The sequence below is a fragment of the Anolis carolinensis genome, unplaced genomic scaffold, assembly GCF_035594765.1.
Source record: "Anolis carolinensis isolate JA03-04 unplaced genomic scaffold, rAnoCar3.1.pri scaffold_7, whole genome shotgun sequence".
Classification (NCBI taxonomy): domain Eukaryota; kingdom Metazoa; phylum Chordata; class Lepidosauria; order Squamata; family Dactyloidae; genus Anolis; species Anolis carolinensis.
Window position 1 is genome coordinate 10589640 of NW_026943818.1, and position 17476 is coordinate 10607115.

The 17476-nt window shown below is 39.7% G+C and overlaps 2 protein-coding genes across 2 annotated transcripts; one reads left to right on the top strand and one right to left on the bottom strand.

Moving 5' to 3' along the window:
* Positions 1–242: 242 nt before the first annotated feature.
* rabepk (Rab9 effector protein with kelch motifs) lies at positions 243–8446 on the bottom strand. Its single transcript, XM_062959318.1, has 7 exons — positions 8191–8446; positions 5567–5715; positions 5329–5481; positions 2621–2782; positions 2347–2496; positions 860–1009; positions 243–740 (listed from the first exon to the last, which is right to left on the bottom strand). The coding sequence occupies exons 1-7, from the start codon at positions 8238–8240 to the stop codon at positions 547–549; spliced, it is 1008 nt and encodes a 335-aa protein (XP_062815388.1). The 5' UTR covers positions 8241–8446; the 3' UTR covers positions 243–546.
* Positions 8447–9166: 720 nt separating this feature from the next.
* Positions 9167–15699, top strand: ppp6c (protein phosphatase 6 catalytic subunit). The gene is made up of 7 exons (XM_062959319.1): positions 9167–9307; positions 11251–11346; positions 11843–11908; positions 12169–12310; positions 12512–12591; positions 12861–13070; positions 14727–15699. Exons 1-7 carry the CDS (start codon positions 9233–9235, stop codon positions 14973–14975), a joined length of 918 nt encoding a protein of 305 aa, XP_062815389.1. The 5' UTR covers positions 9167–9232; the 3' UTR covers positions 14976–15699.
* The last annotated feature ends 1777 nt before the right edge of the window (positions 15700–17476 follow it).

Consider the following 17476-nt stretch of genomic DNA (forward strand, 5'->3'; position numbering starts at 1 on the left):
ATGTTTAATAGGCTTTTCCTTAATCCCTCCTTATTATCCAAGATATTCGCTTATCCAATGTTCTGCCAGCCCATTTAGCTTGGATAAGTGAGACTCTACTGTAGTCTGGAAGTTAATACCTTGTTATTTATGCCCTGCTTTTTTCCCCTAAGAGATTCACAGTAAAACTATAATAGAATACATTTGCCTTAAAGCAACCGAATGCAATTGCAGAAGTTGTAAAAGCCACAGAGGGCAATATCTGTTGTTTCAACCATTATGTTTATTTTTTTGTGATCAGACTCACAACCCTATTGTTCCCAAATGATCACTGGACAAGACTCAAATTGAATTGGCATCTTTTGTATTTACTGAGGTCATTCCCTGCCCAGGCATTGCAGATCACAACCTTGGCATTGGAAACTTGTGTCCCAGTATCCAAAATGTATAGTCCTCCCAATCCAAAGTGCAGTTTGGCTGAGGAATGGGTGCAAGCTTAGGTTTACATTGTCCTGAATATTGCAACCACAGTGTGCTGCTATCTAGGTACAAATATATATATATATATTATTCCAGAACGCACACAACACAATCCCCATAAATCTCCCCTTTCATGTCCATCCCCCCAAATATTAAGCACAAATGAGTCAGTCCTGAGCTTTCCGAAGATGGTGCTTCCCATGGAATGATGCACATGGAATGGTCCAGGCGTCCGGCGGGCAAAGCCGTCTTGAACTCCAGTTGCGTCCAGTGGCCTTTTTCTGCAACATTGAAACAAAACATTCTTAAAGGCTTTGCATAACACAGTCGGCTTCTCGACATTGTTAGATTTGAAAAGTAAAAATCTAGTTTTCAGTTTGATGCCTTAAAGAAAACTCACCGATGTGATACTTGTACATTGTGTCCAGCGCTCCAGTGGGGTCCATGCCGCCAAAAATGTACAAATGGTCCCGAAAGGCCACTGCCGAATGGGCCGCCCGACCTCCAGGAACGGATCCGGTGGCTGGCAGGGTCTCCCATTTCATCTTGGCTGCAAACGAATAAATAATGATCATTATCAATCTCTGGATAAAAAAAACTGTGAAGCAAATGCTTGAAAAGGAATATCTATGGCAAAGGGGTGCATCTGGACTGGAATGAATGCAACAGATTGGCTGTGCTTGAACTCAATGCTGTGGAATCAGAGTAGTCTGAAGAGGGCTGGGGGCCTCCCCAAACTACAATTCCCAGGATCCCATAACATTGAGCCATGGCAGTTCAAGTAGTATTAAAGTGCATAATAATAGATTCTGCAGTGTAAATACACCCTTAGTCCCTACTACTACAACCAATAATAATAATAATAGATTCTGCAGGGAAAATGCATTCCTGCTACTAACAATATTTTGCAGGGTAAATAAACCCTTGTTCACTACTACTACTAACAACAGCAATAATGATAATAGATTATCCAGGGTAAATGCACACTGCTCCTCCTATTGCTACCAATAATAATAATAATAATAATAATAATAATAATAATAATAATAATAGATTCTGCAGGATAAACGCACCCCTGGTCCCTACTACTACTACTACTACTACTAAAAATAACAATAATAATAGATTCTGCAGAGTAAATGCACCCCTGGTCCCTACTACTACTACTACTACTAATAATAATAATAATAATACATTCTGCAGGGTAAATGAAGCCCTGGTCCTTATGACTAACACCACCACTACTACGGTACTACTACCAATAATAATAATAATAATAATACACCACACAGTCCTAGACATTTGGGAAGTGTTCGACTTGTGATTTTGTGATATGAAATCCAGCATATCTATCTTGTTTGCTGTGCCATAATAAAATAATAATTATGATGATGACGATGATAGATTCTGAAGAGTAAATGCACCCCTGGTCCCTACTACTACTACTAATAATAATAATAATACATTCTGCAGGGTAAATGAAGCCCTGGTCCTTATGACTAACACCACCACTACTACGGTACTACTACCAATAATAATAATAATAATAATAATAATAATAATAATAATACACCACACAGTCCTAGACACTTGGGAAGTGTTCGACTTGTGATTTTGTGATATGAAATCCAGCATATCTATCTTGTTTGCTGTGCCATAATAAAATAATAATTATGATGATGATAGATTCTGAAGAGTAAATGCACCCCTGGTCCTTACTATTACCACTACTACTAATAATAAATAATAGATCCTGCAGGATAAATGCACCCCTAGTCCTTACAAATAAATATAATGCCTGAGTGTAAATGCACCCATAGTCCAAGATTTCAGACCTCTTTCTGGAATGAAAAGAGATCGGAAAATCCAAACCCATTTTGCACTTACTTATATCAATAGAGAAGAGGTCGCCGTAAAATGTGTCACTGGCCAAGCCGCCGTGGACGAAGAGTCGGTTCCCCACGGCTACCATTACGTGGCCATGCCGAGGTGTGGGCGCCTGGCCCGAAACCTCTGGTTGGAGCCATGTCAACGTGGCTACGTGGGAGGAGAAACACTGGGGTGAGTTGGGAGAAAAATCCCACAAAAATCCAGCCAAAGTGGTGTCAATAGAAACTTAGAGCTGGAAGAGACCCCAAAGAACCACAACTCGAGAGCCAACCTGAGTCGAATATATGAAGCTGTTGGTCTTGAACAGGGTCCGCTCCTTTGTCGCCACCTCCGAAGACATACAAACGGTCCCCAATAGCCGCCGTGGACGTGTGAAAAGTCCGAACAGATGGAGGAACCCCACGTACCTCCGGCTTCTCCCACGTTCCAGTTTCTAAGGAGGAAAACAAACAAACAATTCACAAATCATTGGTTGGTAGCTTTGGGAAGGAACTACAGTTGTCCCTCCACATTTATGGTTATGCTTTCTGTGGATATGATTAAAAATACAGTAGAGTCTCACTTATCCAAGCCTCGCTTATCCAAGCTTCTGGATTATCCAAGCCATTTTTGTAGTCAATGTTTCCAATATATCGTGATATTTTGGTGCTAAATTCGTAAATACATTAATTACAACATAACATTACTGTGTATTGAACTACTTTTTCTGTCAAATTTGTTGTATAAACATGATGTTTTGGTGCTTCATTTGTAAAATCATAACCTAATTTGATGTTTAATAGGCTTTTCCTTAATCCCTCCTTATTATCCAAGATATTAACTTATCCAAGCTTCTGCCGGCCCGTTTAGCTTGGATAAGTGAGACTCTACTGTAGCATCTGTTTAGCAGCCTGATTATATTTAATCTGTATTTGTGGTCTTTCATTCATTTGCATGCAGGTTTGACTGCATTGTCTTTTTATTTTTCTCTTTAAAAAGATTTTTGGGGGAATATGCGAATTTCACAGATGACCACTCGAAGCAACATGGTTGCAGGTAAGTAACCCATTCATCTGTACCTTAGATACTATACATTATCATCATCATCATCATCATCATCCTTACTTTGGATGTTATACATCATCATCATTATTATTATTATTGACACAAAGACATAGTATGACACAGCAAATGAGATATACCATGTTTCCCCGAAAATAAGACAGTGTCTTATATTCGTTTTTGCTCCCAAAGATGTGCTAGGTCTTATTTTCAGGGGATATCTTATCTTTCCATGAAGAAGAATTAACATTCATTGTCGAACAAAAAAATGAACATTTATTATATACTGTACAGTAGTTGTCATCACAAACCAACATAATCAAACCAGACAAACTGAATCCTGTCAAGAATTTCTTGTTACTACATAAATATAAATAATATAAAATTTTAATATATTATTACCATTATTTCCATGTACAACTGGTATGTACATTTACCGATCCTGCGAGTTCTGGTGTTTTGTTTGGTGGGCACCGGGCATGCTTCCAAACAAAAACTTGGCTAGGTCTTACTTTTGGGGGAGGCCTTATATTTAGCAATTCAGCAAAACCTCTGCTAGGTCTTATTTATTGGGGATGTCTTATTTTCGGGGAAACAGGGTATATGCTGGATTTTGTATGCTGGATTATTATTATTATTTTATTATGACACAGCAAACAAGATAGATATGCTGGATTTCGTATCACAAAATCACAAGTCGAACACTTCCCAAGTGTCTAGGACTGTGTGATGTATTTTCGGATGATGCGCGCAGATCCAGTAGGGTAGCCTTTTGCAGTTGGCAGATCGTAATTTTGTCAATGTCTATTGTTTTGTTGTGCCAGCTGTCAGCTCTAGTTTGTAGTGCGGTTTTCTTGTACTGGTTTTTTGTCTGCTGTGCTTTGAGGAGTTTCTGATTTTTGACTTCAATCAAAGCAGGTTCTTCACTTTGCTTTCCATATTCTGCCAGGGCATGTTCTTCTTCTTTGACTGCTTGTTTTACTTGTAAAGAGAGTCCTCTGCCCCCTGATCTTCTAGGCAGATATAGCCGGTCAACATCACTGCGAGGGTGCAGTGAATGATGAATGGTCATGAGTTTTCTTGTTTTTCTGTCCAAATTGTCCAGTTCTATCTGTGTCCAGTTTATGATGCCAGCAGTATATCTTATGACAGGTATGGCCCAGGTGTTTATGGCCTTGATGGTGTTGCCTCCATTGAGCTTGCTTTTGAGAATTTTTCTGACCCTTTGTGTGTATTCTTTGTTGACCACAGTCTTCACATGTTCATGCTTGATGTTGTCCAGCTGTAATATGCCCAGATATTTATAGGCCTCTGGCTGGCGACACTTTATTGTTTGGCCATTAGGCATATTGATGCCCTCACTTTCAATGATTTTTCCCTTCTTCAATGCCACTGTCGAACATTTGTCCAAACCAAACTCCATGCTGATATCAGTGCTAAAAATTCGGACAGTGTTGGTCAGTTTCCGTTTCAGTTTCCGTTTTCCCATACAGCTTCAGGTCATCCATGTACATCAGATGCGAAATTTTGTGAGAATTCTTAGATGTTTGATAGCCGAGATTTGTTTTTTGTAAGATTGTTGATATTACTATAATTATTATAATTATATTATTATTATTATTATTATTATTATTAGAAAGCAAGAAGTGTATGTTTTATGGTTGCATTTTAACTATGTCGTAATAGGTGCTTTCGTAGACGCGTTCGACTATGTTGTGCCCCACCTTGAGCAGGTAATAAATAATAATAATAATAATAAATATTATTATTATTATTAGAATACAAGAAGTATATGTTTTATGGTTGCATTTTATCTATTTCATAACAGGTGCCTTTACAGATGGATTTGACTGTGTTGTGCCCCACCTTGAGCCAAAAAGGAGATGGAGGTAATAAATACTTGATTATTATTATTTATTCAAAAACAAGAATACTTACCAAGGTCCAAGACCTGGAGGCAGTTCCGATTGCCGCCCTCGCTGGCTCCTCCGAAGACCCAGAGCTTTGTGGGCTGGCTTTCAGGAATGAATGCGGCCTGTTCATATCGCGGCAAAAGGCCCGGCCACGTTGGGGCCGTCCACCTGTGCGCATCTGTTGGAGACAAACAGTGGGTGAGAAAGCACCGCTTGGCCTGGGTACGTCTACACCGTGGAGTTAATGTGGTTCAATCCCTCACCCAGATCGAGGGTATAGGAGTCGGAGAAGCTGCCGTTTGGGTCGGCTCCTCCGACGATGAGGACGGTTCCTCTCTTGCCGTTCGGGAGGTGAAACGAGACATGGCCGACGCGGGGACAAGGGCCCTCCCCGAAGGGCGCCAAGCAGTACCTACAAATAAAGATTATAAACAAACAATGGCAACATGTTGTCGAAGTTTTCCGGGCGGTATGGTCATGTTCCAGAAGCATTCTCTCCTGACGGTTCACCCACATCTATGGCAGAGATTGTGAGATGTGTTGGAAACTGTTGGGAGGCAAGTGTTGCATTTTAACTATGTTGTCATAGCTTCAAAGCCTGGCTGCTTCCTGCCTGGGGGGAATCCTTTGTTGAGAAGTGTTAGCTGGCCCTGATTGACCTGCATTGGTCACACTTCTCCTGGTTATCTGACATTACCTCAGGGCTCCTCTCATCCCAAATTATGGAGCCTAGGGGATAAAAGCCTCGTGACTTGAAGGTTGGGTTGCTGACCTGAAAGCTGCCAGGTTCGAATCCCAACCGGGGAGAGTGCGGATGAGCTCCCTCTTTCAGCTCCAGCTCCATGTGGGGACATGAGAGAAGCTTCCCACAAGGATGGTAAAAAATCAAAACATCCCGGCAACGTCCCCTGGGCAACGTCCTTGCAGACGGCCAATTCTCTCACTCCAGAAGCAACTCAAGTTGCTCCTGACACAAAAAAAAAATCCCAAATTGACCTCAAACGAATCTGTAGATTTATTTACATTCTGAGTAAATATTTATAATGTGCACTTTGCTAATCAACAATTACCACCTCACTGTTTTTAAATTCTATGTTTTTAATTAAGTGTGTTTTTTATCCTTTTGGTTGATGTGCAAATATTACAATTGGTGCATGTTATTGTTTATTATTTATTTATTTACTTACTCACTACATTACGGCTTACAAATTAAATTTGCATTCAATATTATATTATTAGCATAGTACAATACTGGTAATAAATTACTATATACTTGATACTATATCAATATATTGTAATATTATTAGTAATATTACATGTAAAATATAATATATACAGTAGAGTCTCACTTATGCAACACTCGCTTATCCAAAGTTCTGGATTATCCAACGCATTTTTGTAGTCAATGTTTTCAATATATCGTGATATTTTGGTGCTGAATTTGTAAATACTGTAATTACAACATACCATTACTGCATATTGAACTACTTTTTCTGTCAAATTTGTTGTATAACATGATGTTTTGGTGCTTAATTTGTAAAATCATAACCTATTTTGATGTTTAATAGGCTTTTTCTTAATCTCTCTCAACATATTCGCTTATCCAATGTTCTGCTGGCCCGTTTATGTTGGATAAGTGAGACTCTACTGTAATTAATATTATTACTGTATATTGTATGATTAGCATTATATTGTATTATATTGTATTACAATATACAGTAGAGTCTCACTTATCCAACTTAAACGGGCCGGCAGAATGTTGGATAAGCGAATATTTTGGCTAATAAGGAGGGATTAAGGAGAAGCCTATTAAACATCAAATTAGGTTATGATTTTACAAATTAAGCACCAAAACATCATGTTAGACAACAAATTTGGCAGAAAAAGTAGTTCAATACGCATTAATGCTATGTAGTAATTACTGTATTTATGAATTTAGCACCAAAATATCACAATATATTGAAAACATTGACTACAAAAATGGCTTGGATAATCCAGAGGCTTGGATAAGCGAGGCTTGGATAAGTGAGACTCTACTGTATTTATTTATTTATTTGCTACATTTATATCCCGCCCTTCTCACCCCAAAGGGGACTCAGAGCGGCTTACAAATTAAATTCGCATACAATATTATATTATTAGCATAGTACAATATTGGCAATAAATTACTATACTGTAGTATATCTATATATTGTAATATAATATTGATAATATTATAATGTATTACAATATAATACTGATAATAATGCAGTGTAATAATATTAATTATATATTATATATTAAATGTAATATTACTAATAATATTACAATGTAATTATATAGTACAATGTAGTAATTTAATGCTAGTATTGTACTATGCTCATAATATAATGTATTGTATGTGAATGTAATTTGTAAGCCGCTCTGAGTCCCCTTTGGAGTGAGAAGGGCAGCATATAAATATAGTAAATAAATAAATAATATTATTAGTAATATTACATGTGAAATATAATACATAATTAATATTATTATATTGTATGATTAGTATTATATTGTATTACAATATAATATTATGAATGTATTGTATATTGTTATTGTTTTGTATTTCATATTTCTGTAAGCCGCCCCGAGGGGAGATGGTGGCGGGATACAAATAAACATTATTATTATTATTATTATTGTTCTTGTTTCCTGTCTGGAATCCCAAAACACCTGAATGAAGTGCCGAAGTTGGCCCATGCCTCATCTACACTGTAGAGTTAACGCAGTTTCATACCACTTGGCCCACCCTGGCTCTAGGGCTTCTCCTTTGGTGAGGCAAACTGATTCCTGAATTTCAGCCCCCTACACGCATTCATTCTCCCAATTGCATTCACACGTGCGGCACAGACGCGTGTTTAGAACGCACCAGCTGGCTACTTCCGGGTTGCTCCCAGGCTTCAGTTCTTCCAGCGACATTCATGCGGCTGAAGGACAGCAAAAAGGGCGGGGTTTGCTGCTTTCGCCACGCCCCCTGTCCCGTTGCTAGGAGATCTCAAGCCCCGCCTCCAAGATGAGTCCACTCTGTGCAATCGCCCCACCCTCTTCTTCGCAACTGACCAATCAAAAGGGGAGGTTTCAGCAAATCCGCGGAAGCTGGACACAGAGAGAAAGACGGAAAGGGTCTTTGGAGACGGAATGTTTTCGCGCATGCGCAGAAGTCGCGTACAAAGATCAAAAAAGGCTTTGAAGGCAGAAGGAATGTTTTTGCGCATGCGCAGAAGTCGCGTACAAAGAACGAAAAAAGGCTTTGAAGGCAGAAGGAATGTTTTTGCGCATGCGCAGAGACCGAAAACGGAGACTGCGAAAGGCCATTTGAAGGCGGAGAGGGTGTCTTCTGCGCATGCGTGGAGGTCGGGCACAAAGAGACGCCTTTGGAGACGGAAGGAGTGTTTCCGCGCACGCGCAATGGCAGGAGACAAAGAGCGCGAACAAAAGGGCCTTTGAGAGGAAAGAGGGCTTCTTCTGCGCATGCGTAGAGTCCGGAAACAGAACGGAAAGGTCTTTTGGAGGCGGAGAGGATGTCTTCTGCGCCTGCGCAGAGGCCAGGCCAAAAAGGAGAGCGCGAACGAAAGGGCCTTTGAGAGGAAAGAGGGCTTCTTCTGCGCATGCGTAGAGTCCGGAAACAGAACAGAAAGATCTTTTTGGAGGCGGAGAGGGTGTCTTCTGCGCCTGCGCAGAGGAAAGGCAAAAAAAAGAGAGCGCGAACGAAAGGGCCTTTGAGAGGCGAGAGGACTTCCTTTGCGCATGCGTAGAGGCCGGACCTGTTGAGGCGACGAAGGGGAGGCCGAGAGGGCGTCTTCTGCGCCTGCGCAGAGGCCGGGAGCCTCCGGAGCGGATGTTCCCTTCGCACAATCCGGAAGTAGCCGCTCTGGTCCCGCATCTCTCCTTTGCCCCCTCTTCCTTCCAAAATGGCGCCGCTGGACTTGGATAAGTATGTGGAGATCGCGCGGCTCTGCAAATACCTGCCCGAAAACGACCTCAAGGTGAGGCCTGAGGGAGGAAGGGGGCCGAAGTGTATGGATAGAGGTAGATAGGGAGAGAGGTCATCCTGGGGCCTATCTATCCTATTCCAGGCATGGGCAAACTTCGGCCCTCCGGGTGTTTTGGACTACAACTCCCACAATTCCTAACAGCCGGTAGGCTGTTAGGAATTGTGGGAGTTGTAGTCCAAAACACCCGGAGGGCCGAAGTTTGCCCATGCCTGATCTATTATATCAGTTTATACTATTCATCTATCTATTCTATTTTTATTTATTCTATCTACCCTATTATTTCTATCCTATTTCATCCATTTATTGATCTAGTCTATCAGTTTTATTATTCTATATATCCTATTCACCTATCTGTTCTACTCTTATCTATTCCCTATGTCAGAAATATGGAAAGACACTCTGGGATTTGTTGCAAAGCCTAAATATTTTATGTTGTGCCTGTACAACATAAGGTTTTTTTTAGTTTTAATGGTTTTATCCTATTGTCTTATGCTTTAGATTTGATCTTTGTTATTTATGTAAAAGAGCCCCGGTGGCGAAGTGTGTTAAAGCACTGAGCTGCAGAACTTGAAGACCGAAAGGTCACAGGTTCAAATCCCGGGAGCGGAGTGAGCGCCCACTGTTAGCTCTAGCTTCTGCCAACCTAGCAGTTCGAAAACATGCCAATGTGAGTAGATCAATAGGTACTGTTCTGGCAGGAAGGTAACGGCGCACCATGCAGTCATGCCAGCCACATGACCTTGGAGGTGTCTACGGACAACGCCGGCTCTTCGGCTTAGAAATGGAGAAGAGCACCAACCCCCAGTGTTGGTCACGACTGGACTTAACGTCAAGGGAAACCTTTACCTATCCTATTCACCTATCTATTCTTTTCTTATCTATTCCATCTATGACAGAAATATGTAAAGACATTCAGGATTGTTGCAAGGTGTAAATATTTTATCTGTTGTCGAAGGCTTTCATGGCCGGGATCAAAGCATTGTTGTATGTTCTCGGGGCTGTATGGCCATGTTCCAGAAGTATTCTCTCCTGACATTTTGCCTACATCTGTGGCAGGCATCCTCAGAAGTTGTGAGGATCATGGCCATACAGCCCGGAAAGCATACAACAACCCTAAATATTTTATGTTGTGCCTGTGATTGTTGTCACAGTTTTTTTTAGTTTTAATGTTTTTATTCTATTGTCTTATGCTTTGGATTTGCTCTTTGTTATTTATGTATGTGAGACGTTTAATTTTGCCATTGAATATGTTGTGAGAAAACGGTGTATAAGTGCCATACATAATTTTCTGGCTTATAAGACGACTGGGTGTATAAGATGACCCTTAACTTTTCCAGTTAAAATATAGAGTTTGGAATATACTTGTCTTCCAATGCACACCAAATAAAAAGGCTGTCAGAGCACACTTGTCTGCCCTGCCCTTGTATCCTATTACTGTACCTCCTTCTCTGCCTCTCAGATCTCGCACATGCATGGTACAGAGTGACAAAGACAAGGACAAACAGGCTGAGAGACAACCTTTATCCTAGAGTTGCAGCTATGGTTTCACATTGATGTGGCATTGGGGGCTGTGTGGTGGTGGTGGGAGTATGGAGGGATGGGTGTGTTGTTTTTGTGATGTGTGCTGGGGAAAGCATTTAATTTCATTGGACAATGTGCAATGACAATAAAGTTATATTCTGAGATTATCTCATTGCCTGTATAGATATGCTGGTATGTGTCGAGAAATGATCCTTCAGGTGATGTGTTTTTTGAGCTTTAAAATTTACGAGAAGCGCTTCAAACTGGACTTGGAAATGGTATGGTTTTGCTTCTGCTTGTACAATGTGGTCATGTCCACCAGTCCTAGTCAGAAACATTCCTGTGTTTTTATTTGTAATTATGCTATTCACAATATGGAGAGTTATTGTACTGAAATGATCTCCTCGTTCTAGCGCTTGTGTGACTACGTTTGCGACCTGCTCTTAGAAGAATCAAATGTGCAGCCAGTTTCTACCCCTGTTACAGTTTGTGGCGATATCCATGGACAGGTGAGATTTCTCACACATCTTCATATTGTGGAGAATTTGATGGTATTTTCCTCTTCCATACAGCAGTTTTGGCTTTCTAAACAATAGTTGCTGTCACTGAAAGTCAACAATAGAAAGAATGATGCTAGCTTCAGGCAATACTAGGATCGAGTTGACCACTTTGTAGCAATTAGCGAAACCCTGACCGTTAACTGCCTGCATCTTGTTTTGTTCAGTATATATTCGTTCATCACTTGAAACTATTTCATGGTAACAGAAGGGTTGTCCTTATAACCCTGTGAAATTCTTAACGATTCAGACTATATGCCCTCTGGAAATGCTACAGCAGGCATAAGCAAACTTTGGCCTGCCAGGGTGTTTTCAACTTCAACTCCCACAATTCCTAACAGCCTACTGCCTTTGACAATATAATTAACACTCTATTAAAATACATAAACATTGTCAGCACCTCTGCTTTTATATAGACTTTAACGTGGTCTTCCTTTTTGCCTTTCAGTTTTATGATTTATGTGAATTGTTCAGAACCGGAGGCCAAGTCCCCGACACAAACTACATATTTATGGTGTGTATAAATGGAAATCTGAAAATTTTCTAATGTTGTAACATTGCAACTTAGTCCTCAAGGGAGCCGTTTCTTTTCTTCTGCTACTTAGTGTGTCTTGCCTCTTTGTGATTTTGTTTGTTTGTTTTTAGCCCAATGAGGGATAGTGGGAAAGGAAATAAACAATTAGGTCCTTGTCAATAATTCCTTTTTGATTTCCATTTTGCTTTCTATGTTATACTTACCGCACGGTGTGCACTAAACTGTTGTTTTAATTGCAGGGAGATTTTGTAGATAGGGGCTATTACAGCCTTGAGACGTTCACTTACCTTCTGGCCCTGAAAGCGAAATGGCCTGATCGCATCACACTCCTTCGAGGAAATCACGAAAGCAGGCAGATAACCCAAGTGTATGGATTTTATGGTAAGTTGCAGTCAACATAAACATTGAGATGAATTCACTTTGTTTCCTCAGGAAAGTGCTTTTCATTATCGGTTTTATGCCAGTGAATAGAAAGGAAATTAGATTTGTATTTATGAAAAACATCAGGAGGGCTACATGTTGCCTGTATTTGACTTTGAAATTATGACTAAACATTTTAATCTTTCCTTCTGTCTGCATTAGATGAGTGCCAAACCAAATATGGCAACGCTAACGCCTGGAGGTATTGCACTAAAGTGTTTGACATGCTCACAGTAGCAGCGGTAAGTATTCTTTTAAAAAGTTTTGTGCTGCTGTCAAGTTCTTTCTAATGTATTGTAACTCTTAAAACAAGGCTGTCATGAATATATTGCAAGATCAGTTTATAAGGGGATTTGCTGTGGTTTTCCTCTGAGTCTGAGAGAGATGCTTTGCTTTTTTGATAATGTAAACTCACATTGAATGTTGCCAGCTCTTTATTTCTCTTGATACTTCAGAGGATTTCCTAGGTTTATAGGAATCATGAAATTTTATCCTTCTGTCTCTCCTAAAGTTAATAGATGAGCAAATTCTCTGTGTCCACGGAGGCCTGTCTCCAGACATCAAAACGCTTGATCAGATCCGAACCATTGAGCGCAACCAGGAGATCCCGCATAAAGGAGCTTTCTGCGACCTGGTTTGGTCAGACCCAGAAGATGTTGACACGTGGGCCATTAGTCCCCGAGGGGCTGGCTGGCTGTTTGGGGCCAAAGTCACCAACGAGGTAATGAAATAAAAATACATCCCCAGTTTACAAAATGGACAATTGATCGGGTTTGCTCTGGGTAACAGTTCTGACCGCAAATCAAAATGGTAGTTGGAGAAGGTATGGCAAATGTGCAGAGGAATAAAGATTGTCAACATGTATATATAGCTTAGAATGTACAATGCCTTGAGATCATGTCGGTCTCTTGAAAACCTTGCATAGGTAATATTGTGCTTTTTTGTTTGGTCTAATGCAACGGTTCCAAAACGGTGTTTTGTGGAACCTTGGAGTTCCGTAAAAACATTACAGGGGTCCCGCAAAATTTTTTTTAATGCTTTGTAAAAAGGAAAACTTTTAAAAAAGTTTGTATCAGAGTATGAAGCTTTTATTGAAATTTAATGTATCACTGCTTTGAAGAAGAAATTTAAATCAGTGCCACTGAATGACATTTGGGTAGGCAGTGTGTTAAAATGCTGACCTGCTGAACTTGAAGGTCGCAGGTTCAAGTCCGGGGAGCGGAGTGAGCGCCCGCTGTTAGCTCCAGCTTCTGCCAACCTAGCAGTTCAAAAACATGCAAATGTGAGTAGATCAATAGGTACTGCTCCAGTAGGAAGATAACGGCGCTCCATGCAGTCATGCCAGTGACCACATGACCTTGGAGGTGTCTACGGACAACGCTGGCTCTTTAACTGAGAAATGGAGATGAGTACCAACCCCCAGAGTCGGACATGACTGGACTTAACATCAGGGGAAACCTTTACTTTTACCGCTTTTAATAGACGTATAGCTGTCAGTAGCTGGAAAGGCTATCCAAGGCGTTAGGATTCCAAGGGAAAATTAAGGACACAGGGTTCTGCAGGGAAGGCATTAGGGTTGCACAGGAAAAGCAGGGACACAGGGTCTGGAGGAAAAGCAAGAAAATGGTTAGGGTTCTATGAGGAAAGCAGGGAAAGAGTTAGGATTCTTCAGTAATAGGATTCTTTATGGTTTTTATTCTTATTCTTTTCTCACCCCGAGTTTTAACTTAGTGTACATGTGGCCCTTGTTTTTATGCTTACCTGATTTTGCGTTGTAATGTGTATTAATATCTATTGTATTGTTTAATGTGTTATGATGTGTTGTTCTTTTATATTTTGTTATATTTTATTGTTTTGTGCATGGCCCCATGTAAGCCGCCCTGAGTCCCCGTTGGGGAGATGGTGGCGGGGTATAAATAAAGTTTTATTATTATTTTATTCAGGGAAAGCAAGGAAAGAGTTAGGGTTCTGTAGGGAAAGCAGGGAAAGAGTTAGGATTCTGCAGGAAATACAGAGAAAGAGTTAGGGTTCCATGGGAAAAACAAGGAAAAAAAATAGGATTCTGCAGGAAATGCAAGGAAGAAGTTAAGATTCCGTGGGAAACGCAGGGACATGGTTAGGGTTCTATGGGGAATGTTGTGAAAGCAGGGAGGAAGTTAAGGTTCTGCGGAAAAAGCAAGGAAACAATATGGTTCTGTGAGAAAAGCAGGGCAAGAGTAAGGGTTCTGTGGGAAAAACAGGGACACAAGGTCTTCCTAAGGCTTCCATGACCGAAAAAGTTTGGGAACCACTGGTCTGGGATCATATTGATCCATCGCTGCTATCTTCCATCTTCTCTGCTACAAGTCTCTCTTTTCTTTCTTTTAAATCCTCCCAGTTTGTTCACATCAACAACCTAAAGCTCATCTGCCGGGCCCACCAGCTGGTCCACGAAGGCTACAAGTTCATGTTCGACGAGAAGCTGGTGACGGTGTGGTCGGCCCCCAACTACTGCTACCGCTGCGGCAACATCGCCTCCATCATGGTCTTCAAGGACGTCAACACGCGGGAGCCCAAGCTCTTCCGCGCCGTCCCCGACTCGGAGCGCGTCATCCCCCCAAGGACCACCACGCCGTACTTCCTCTGAAACACTTCTCCCGTCTTTTCCTTCTTCATATCCTTCTGTGTGACATACTTTTTATTGAGCACTTTGCTGCTGAAATGCTGCCTCTTGCCTTGTTCTTTTTATTTTTAAATTATATCTAAATGTGTTGTACATTGTCGGTAGTGACGCGTCTCTTCTCGACCTCCCTCGGCATAAAATAGCAAAAAATTACTTCCTTTTCCAAGAGTGCTCTGAGCACCTCCCTTCGCTGTTTTATAATGCTTCTCAATTTCCCTCTTTATTTCTTTTGTTTGGATTTCCCTCCCTTTTCCAATAAAATACAAACAGAGCCAGAACTAGTCCGATCTCCTTATTTCACTCGAATATTTATCTTAAGGATAAAGTTTTAAAGAAATTTCAGCAGCAAAGTTGTATTTCTGTGCGTTGACGGGACTTCCAAAGTCCATCTCTCGCGCAACCAAGATCTATAAGAGGGAACGGTCGTGCTTTATATTTTGTTTGAAGCAGATAGAAATAAGTGGTTTAAAAAAGGATGCCCATGCTTTGGTTTTTCTTTTCCCCAAGACTTATTATTTTTATTTTTTAGGATCCCAAGGAAAAACAAAACACGCCACAGGTATTTGGATTTGTACATTAAAATAATTGTTCTGATTTTTCTCTCAGATACCTTGTATTTTTAATAAAGTCATATCTAGAAACTCTGCCTCCAGGTTAAAACGTTGGAAATAAAAATCTATGTTGTTGATGTGAATGTCATGGCCTTTCATTTCAAAACGGAGCAGTTTTGAGCATTGTTGGTGGAGATCGCAGTTTCACTGGTTGTGGGTGAACTACAGCTCCCAGAAAGGAAGGCCAGTCCCCCCTCAAACCCTTCCAGTAATCAAATTTTGGCATATTACTACTATTACTATGTTTATTACTATTATTACTATTCTTCTTATTGCTATTATTATTGCTAGTACTTGTATTACTATATACCTATATAGATAGATAAACATAGTAATCTGCAATAATAAAAAGGATAATATATATTATGATTGCAGGTTATATATATAGTGACCAGATGACTATTATTATTATTATTATTTTATTATGACACAGCAAACAAGATAGATATGCTGGATTTCGTATCACAAAATCACAAGTCGAACACTTCCCAAGTGTCTAGGACTGTGTGATGTATTTTCGGATGATGCGTGCAGATCCCAGTAGGGTGGCCTTTTGCAGTTGGCAGATCGTGATTTTATCAATGTCCATTGTTATTATTATTATTATGTACACTGGTCACTCTGTGTGTGTGTGTATATAAAAAATTTCAGGTTATACATATATATATATAGAGAGAGAGAGAGAGCGCATATGGCGATCAGAGGACTCTATTATTACTACTGTTATATGTTTATCACTACTATTATTACTATTATTACTACTACTATGACTATTTTTCTTATTGCTATTATTATTACAAGGACTGTTATTACTATTGATATTATTATATCTGTCAGCCACCCCGAGTCCCTCTGGGGAGATGGTGGCGGGGTACAAAAATAAAATTATTACTATTATATTACTATTATTGTTATTATTAGCATTAATTCCTCTGGTTATATATATTATATATATCTCTATATATAATTTCAGCTTATTATTAATAATAAAATTAATAGTATAGTGTTGTGTAGTTGTGCTGTCCATATGTATCCATATCTATATCTATAATTTCAGCTTATTAGTATTACTATTAATAGTACAGTGTTGTGTAGCTGTGCTGTGTTAAATGTCCATATATATCTATATACTAGCTGTGCTCGACCACGCGTTGATGTGGCAAAGTCTGGTGGTATGGGAAATAAAGTATTGAGGAATTGGTGGTAGTTAAGGTAAAGGGTAAAGGTTTCCCCCTGACATTAAGTCCAGTCATGTCTGACTCTGGGGATTGGTGCTCATCTCCATTTCTGAGCCAAAGAGCCGGCGTTGTCCGTAGACTCCTCCAAGGTCATAATTATTTCATATTACAGTAGAATCTCACTTATCGAATATTCGCTTATCCAATGTTCTGGATTATGTCTTTTAGTAGTCAGTGTTTTTGTAGTGATTGTTTTAAATTCATTGTGATATTTTAGTGGTAAATTTGTAAATATAGTAATTACTACATAGCATTACTGCACATGGAACTACTTTTTCTGTTAAATTGGTTGTATAACAAGATGTTTTTGTGCTTAATTTGTATAATGATTACCTAATTTGATGTTTAATTTGCTTTTCCTGAATCCCTTCTTATTATGCAACATATTCACTTATCCAACGTTCTGCCGGCCCGTTTATGTTGGATAAGTGAGACTACTGTATATCTATATATGTATAATTTCAGCTTATTATTAGTAATAATATTAATAGTGTTGTGTCGCTGTGCTGTGTTAAATATCTATATCTATCTATATATAAAATTTCAGCTTATTATTAGTAATAATATTAATAGTACAGTTGTGTAGCTGTTCTATGATAAATGTCCACATATATCT